At 39.3% G+C, this 6,685-nt stretch overlaps 1 protein-coding gene across 1 annotated transcript; it reads right to left on the reverse strand.

The window, feature by feature from the left end:
• Positions 1–1,111: 1,111 nt before the first annotated feature.
• On the reverse strand, positions 1,112–4,765 carry LOC149001516 (transcription factor bHLH130-like). The gene is made up of 6 exons (XM_089138564.1): positions 3,409–4,765; positions 2,971–3,320; positions 2,722–2,892; positions 2,571–2,636; positions 2,412–2,480; positions 1,112–2,321 (listed from the first exon to the last, which is right to left on the reverse strand). Exons 1-6 carry the CDS (start codon positions 4,064–4,066, stop codon positions 2,250–2,252), a joined length of 1,386 nt encoding a protein of 461 aa, XP_088994690.1. The 5' UTR covers positions 4,067–4,765; the 3' UTR covers positions 1,112–2,249.
• Positions 4,766–6,685: the final 1,920 nt, after the last annotated feature.

A 6,685-nucleotide genomic window follows, 5' to 3' on the forward strand; every position in this document is an offset into this window, starting at 1 on the left:
TTTCACACCTCTTCACTTCTCTTCTCTTTCTCTGCAAACTTTGTGAATTCTAGAACTCATCATAGTTATTCATGACAATGCCAAATCCTCCCACTCTTCTTTCTTGCTTTTTTCACTCTTCTCTTTCTCTAGGAATAGAGGAATCAAGCCAGAATGTGTTGCAACTCCCATCCTTGTCTTTGCTCCCTCTTTGTGACCATTTTTTGGTCAAGTTTTTTCTCCCCCCCCCCCCCCTCCCCCTCCCCCCTTCCCCCCTTATTATCAACCAAAATATAAGAGGTTAAATAACCAAAGCAAGGATCATCATGGTAAGTCTAGTCAAATCACCTCATTTGTATATATAGTTGTCATATGGAAAAAATATGTTTGAACAATTTTAGCAAAAGAAAGAAGTTTGATTATAACTCTCATTGTCTGCATATAGAAAGTAGAAATCAAGCCAACATAGGATGTATATGATAAAAGCCAAGGCTCAATTAATTCTCAAAGGGACCCAAATGCCTCCCTCTCCATTAGAATGATTTTGCATAGGTTCAGTGCATTTATGGCACTGAACTATTAAACGAAATTTTCGGCCGTCGAATCGAGATTTTGACCTTGAACAGTCGCATCTAGACATGCTGAACCCAAACAAAATCCTCATTAAAGATAACCAAACTCACCACACATTCATAAAATTGATTGCCATCTTCTTATGAATTTTGCATCACACACATAACGATAGACTTAAAAGGTGGAATTAAAAAAAGTATATGTTGTCCAAATTACCCTTTCATAACCAACATCTTTTTATCTTTAGCAAAAATTTAACTTTGAAAAGTTGTCATGATGAGTGATGACTACAAAGCTGATGTCGAAGGTTTTCGTACAAGCAAAAAACTTAGGAGATTGTTTCAATGTCTTGACTTTAGGTTACAATTATGAAACACCGACCATACTAAACTACCTCTTATGGTGCTTTCTGAATAGTAATAGTTTCTTTAGAAGAGCAAAGAAAGCAAACAAGCAACAATTTGTATTTATATTTTATATTGTTTTGTTTGGTTTGGTAAGCTGGTTCGACCGAGTTAAACCACGAAAAACCAGGGGCAACCTTGACTTAGGTGTTAATTTTGTGTCTATATTTTGTACGGGTCAACCTTGGGTTAGATAAGGGACAGTGGGGGTTCGACCCCACTTGGTTGTAAAACCGCTAAGTGGATAAAGAAAACCGTCAAGACAAGTCCTTGGATAAGTTATTTCGTATGACCCAACCTCGGACTCATTCTTGCCGACATATTTGACTCTCTGGCCGCAGTTATTTAGGCGGCATCTCGAGATTGACTTGCTTGATCATATGAGGCGACTTTCCGATTGACTTACTTGATCATTGGAGGCGGCTTCCGACCATTCGGTTCAATAAAATTTGAACACATAATGAAAATCTTTTTTAATGCATGCTAACAGATCACCTGCTTCCCTGGCACACACATTTATAGACACTGGGTGTGGCAGCTAAACTTTCTTTTTGGTAGAAGGGGGTGTGGGAGCTAAACAAGCCCTAGATGTCTCAAGCCTTGAATGCAGATTGAGGATCCGGTCGGCACTCATCCAGCCCAAAAAATTAAAAACAACCCACTTGCAGAAGTGTCCCTTCCCATTGAATCAAACTACCTAAAATTTGAAGATATTGTTATCAGGAAGGGGAACCACCATGTTCTGGGCAGTACAGAAAACCATATCAAAAGCAGTTCCAGGACAAACAGAGCAACAGAAAGTACAGTGGTACACACGCATTTGTGTAATTGATACTTTGATAGTTGATACCCGAATAGGAATCCATTTTGACCGTTGAAATGGGTACATTTGGCTGCCCCAACTGTAGTTGTTTGTAATATGATGCTCTGGGTCTCTCTGACTCTCTCTCTCTCTCTCTCTCTCTTCACCACCTTTGAGATTCCAAATAAATTGGCTCTACCACTAACTGAACCAGTAAAGTGCATTAAAAGCTAATTTGTGGTACAGATGCTGTACAGGTTCCCCACCCAACACACACTCTCTCTTCTATGGCGTCATGGGTAGTACTAGCATAATAGCATTTGCTAGAATAAGGATCATTCGTTGCAATTGCAGATTCTTCAAACAGGCTATCTTTTCTTCTATTCACCTCCACCACATCAATAATGTTGTTCTACTACCTGCTCTGTTAGTTCTACAAAGAAAAAGCTTTGTTCACTATCTCCTCTGCCATATTTTCTTCTTTTATGTCTTTACACAACAGGACTTGAGCATGGCTTCTGCTTGCTCGAACAAGTACAGTTTGCTTGACTATCCTTTAAATTCTGCAAGAGAAAATGGAAATTGTCAGGGGAGGAAGTGGTTGGTTTAGTTAAATCTTAAGAGGGTTCTGAGACTCATTTCTTGTCTCATACCTTGGCCTGTTTTTGGAGATCTTTAATGTACTCCACTGCCAAGTCTAACATGTCGGCTGTGTTGGTTTGCTGCGAAGAAGAAACATACATCACCTTCCAGTTAAAGCAAAAAAACTGAATCAAATTGTTCCTAAAGAAATGAGGTCTGAAAAGGTATACTTTGTCCATGTTGGGAACAAGCTCTTGTAATTTTCTCATTCGTTCACTAATCCGAGTTCTCCTAACCTGGAAGTTAGTTTAACAAGACAAGTTAATTCTCCTTCAATGAAGGAAAGAAAATGGGAATTGTTAGAAGAGGTTTGAGTTTTACCCTCTCAGCAATACTCCGAGGGTGAGTTGCACAACCTCGCTTGGCTCGGATCTTACATGGAACAGACTCTTGAATCTGTAAGAACTGATCAATGGCAGCCATCTCTGCTGAAGTCTTTGGCAAACTAAAATGGTGGGTCAAACCAGGAGGACGATTACCCATATCTCCGTTCTGAGAAATAATCCAATTAGAGGGAAAAAACTGGATCTCTAATTCAAGATTAATTGAAGAAAATCAAGAAATAAGTACCTGAATCTCCGATGAGTTTAAACCAGAAAGCACCTTTCCATCGACACCTCTAGCTCTTTTGAGGCCAGAGAAATTCTCCGAGACAAGTGCAGATTCCCAAGCGCCAATGGGGAAACTCGGTATATAACATCTGTTGCCTCCGCTGCTGTCTCCTAGGCTTTCATCATCCAGGCTATCAGCTCCAATGCTTTCGTTCCCAATTTCAGAAATCTGAGACATTAACCCCGAAGAAGGAGGAGACCCAGATGGGAAACTGACCTGAACCTTCAACCTGCTAGCTCCTGGAGCTGCTTCTCCATTTGTACCATTCCCAGCTCTGAGATTCCTCATTCTCCTCAGCGATCCGTAGCCTGTTAATTGTTAAATTCGTAGCAAAGATTCATTTTCTTACTCTTTGAAACATAAAATGATAACATTTGAAGAAGCGATGAATTGTACCGTTTTCCAAGTGAGATAAGAATCCTGCAGGAGAGCTGCTATGCCGGATAAGGTTGGAGCAATTAGTGCTCGAAGTCTTGATTTCAGGAGGACTGTGATGCATCACTGAAGGATTTACCATCCCGTAAGAGTTATCCATGGAGAGTGAGCTCTGAGGATGCAGAGGAGCAGGCGGCGGAGCTTGATAAAGCATCTGGGCACCGGCAGCAGAGTATCCACTTTGCTGAGGAACAACCTCGGCTGCTTCGTGCTTCATGGATGCTATGAACTGAGAGTTTCGTTGATTAATTGGTCCGGTGGCCGTCGCCGGATCAGGGGAAGGAGATCCAGCGACGGCACCACCACCACCACCACAAGACATGAACCTCGCAAACATGCTCTCCGCTTCAGGACTAGAAGAACGGGGCTGAAGGAAATCATCACATCCTTCTTTCTCGCCTTCGCTGCTACCATCCACGAAATTTTCAAGCATGGAGCTCGGAGTAGAGCGAAATCGCATAAGCCCTGAGCTCACCTGATGTTGTTGCTGCTGCTGCTGATGGATATCGGAAGCTGCCATGGTTTCTCTGTTCTTCTGATGCAGTTCTCCTTCCGAATGATTGAAAATTGCAGGAAACAGAATATTCATGTCTCTTGAGGATGATACAGAAGCATACATCCTTGATTTTCCTCGGGAACTAAATAGATCGATAAACGAATAAAACCCACAAACAAACCCTAGATCTTTGGCAATAAGAACAAGTGATATAACTCAGCAGCAGAACGTAGTAGTGGCAAATTCTGCACGCTTATATCAACTCTCCATCAACAAACATCTCTCGAACACACCCAAAACATCAAACAACTTCAAAACGGATCGAAAGCTAAAGCAACTCACCGAAAACAACAGAAAACAAGAAACTTCTCCATTTCCACCTCTTCGCCATTAAAACGCCAGAGAACCTCCTCTTAAGCTCCCCATAAATCAATCAAGAATCCAGAGAGAGAGAAAGAGAGCTGAAGCGCTTAAACTAGCAAAAGCCACTCTACTTCCACCACCTTCACAACCACTGAGAACAACGAAATCCAAGCGTGTAGAGGAACTGAGCACAAATCTTGGATCTCAACAGTCCACAGCTTTCTATAGAAGAAAGAATAAAGAAAGGCAAAAGCAGGAAGAGAAACCAATCCCTTTCTTTTCTTCTTCTTTTTATATATATCTCTCCAAAGCACCGAAATCAAGGAAGGGTTTTGAAGCCTTTATCGTCCACAGAAAGGTCTCTTGCTACTGTTAATGGCAGCAAACCTCGATTGAGGTTTTGAGGAAAAAAAAACTGAGTGGAGAAACAAGAGTTTGGATTCTTAGCTTTTCGCTGTTCTAGCAGGAAAGCCGCAATCTTCTTTCCGTTTTCACTGAAATATTTATTGAATAAGCTTTACTGAAATGACCTCATTTTTCCAGAATATAACGAAAATGCCATTCTGTCCGGTTTTGACTAAAATATCCTCAAATTTCTCTTTTGGGTAGTTGCCGACATGGATTTCGATCCTGCTGACACGGATATGCATATCGTTTCGGGTTGTATGAGTTATATTCTTAGGACCGGTTTAATAAATCACCAAGGCTGCATTTGTTTGCTGGAATAAAGGTCGGGTGGGAAAATTCTTGAAAAAAGTGTAAAATTTCTTACTTTTCCATTAAATCCCGATTATTTGGTTTCTTGGGGTGGAAAAGTGAGAATCAAGAAAACTTGTGTGGTGATGTGGCAACCCAATTTTCCCACCCCCAAGCTATTTTAAAATCTCACATATTTAGTAGGACTTTGTAGGAAAGTAGGGAAAATTAAAAAGTAAAACCCACCACTATCACTTTTTTACAAAATCCTTTTATTTTCTTTCTTTCTCCCTCACCCCACTACACATGGGACCCACATGTTTTTTTTTTCTTCTTACCTTACCTTTGCAAACAAACGCAGCCCAAGTGTTTCTACTTCAAGAAACACGAGTAACAGTTCTGGAAGTAGAAACAGTATCACCAACAGGTGTTTTATTACAATAGTCAGAGATGAAAAAATGAAGAACAAGAACCCTTTTGACAAAGATAAGAGCTATAACAAAGATAAGAGCTATAGTTTAATTAGAGATAGAGAATATGAGAAAGACAATTAAGTCAATGAAGATAGAGAAGATGAAGAATCGAACGTGCCTTATCATTAGGGTTGAAGAATATTGCAAGATGAGAGAGCTTAGCTAGGTTCGTATATTTAAAATGCTTTAATTCCATGAATACCTTAGGGCCTGTTTGGTTACATGAATCCAGAGATTTCAAATCTCTGGATTCATGAATCTGAGAATTATACCCGTTTGGTTGTAAAAATCTTTAGATTCATGAAATCTAAAGATTTACCTTTTTACACTAAAAACGTGAATCTGTAAACCAAATATTTAATTTTATAAATTATGACTCCATAGATTTGAAATCTCTAGATATTTGAAATCTCAGACTCTTGTAACCAAATAAGCCCTTAACTATTTTACTTATGCTTAACATGTTCAACTTTTGCTTGAAAACATAGAACCACAATAAATTGTTATCATGTCGAAAGTGATTAGAAGCAGAAATTTGCATAAAACAATTTTAAATAGTATATTTGTGCATAAAAATGGATATATGAAGTGACAACAATGAAATTAATAAATGAAAAATGTATGTGTCGGTGCCATGTGTACCCCATTTCAATGTATTGTCACGGATGTCTTGTGTTTTTTCATGGGATGATATGATCAGGTGACTTGACAAGATCCCTCCTAGGTGAGACATCACTTTTCCAAGATGAAAAGAACACAAGAAGAAACGTTTTTTGAGCAAAAGGTTTCGCTCGAAATTGATTATATTCGTATCAGTAATTTTTCTTTCAAATCAATTTTGTTATATTTGTTCTGGAATATTGATATAGTTTATATGATACTGTATTACCAAAAAAATAAAAAAAATAAAAAAGCTTATGTGATACTGATTGCTTGAAGAATGATGAGTATAAGGGTGTCTATTCATATATTGTATTATTTATTGGAATTGACATCATGCCACTTATATCTTCTTCTACTGAATAAATATGATATCAATTCGTGAATATGCTTTTCATACAATGGTGCAACCATGATACCTCCTGTCGGCGATAAATCGCCGACACGGGGCGATATGTCGAGGTGTCGCTGGGGGGCGACACGACACCCCCTAACGACATCGACTTAACAATTTGTCGGTGATATATCGCCGACTTCTGGCGATAAATAG

This window comes from Hakea prostrata, chromosome 10 (genome assembly GCF_041222555.1).
Source record: "Hakea prostrata isolate BN-2017 chromosome 10, UWA_Hpros_2, whole genome shotgun sequence".
In the NCBI taxonomy this organism is placed as follows: domain Eukaryota; kingdom Viridiplantae; phylum Streptophyta; class Magnoliopsida; order Proteales; family Proteaceae; genus Hakea; species Hakea prostrata.

What these genes read in the sequence shown, in the direction of transcription:
- LOC149001516 (XM_089138564.1), bottom strand. Translation starts at nt 4,066, where the DNA reads ATGTATGCTTCTGTATCATCCTCAAGAGACATGAATATTCTGTTTCCT. An exon ending in CTCGGAGTATTGCTGAGAGG is followed by an intron (nt 2,637 to 2,721) that starts GTAAAACTCAAA and finishes ACTAACTTCCAG; the next exon opens with GTTAGGAGAACTCGGATTAG. An exon ending in TTGTTCCCAACATGGACAAA is followed by an intron (nt 2,481 to 2,570) that starts GTATACCTTTTC and finishes TCTTCTTCGCAG; the next exon opens with CAAACCAACACAGCCGACAT.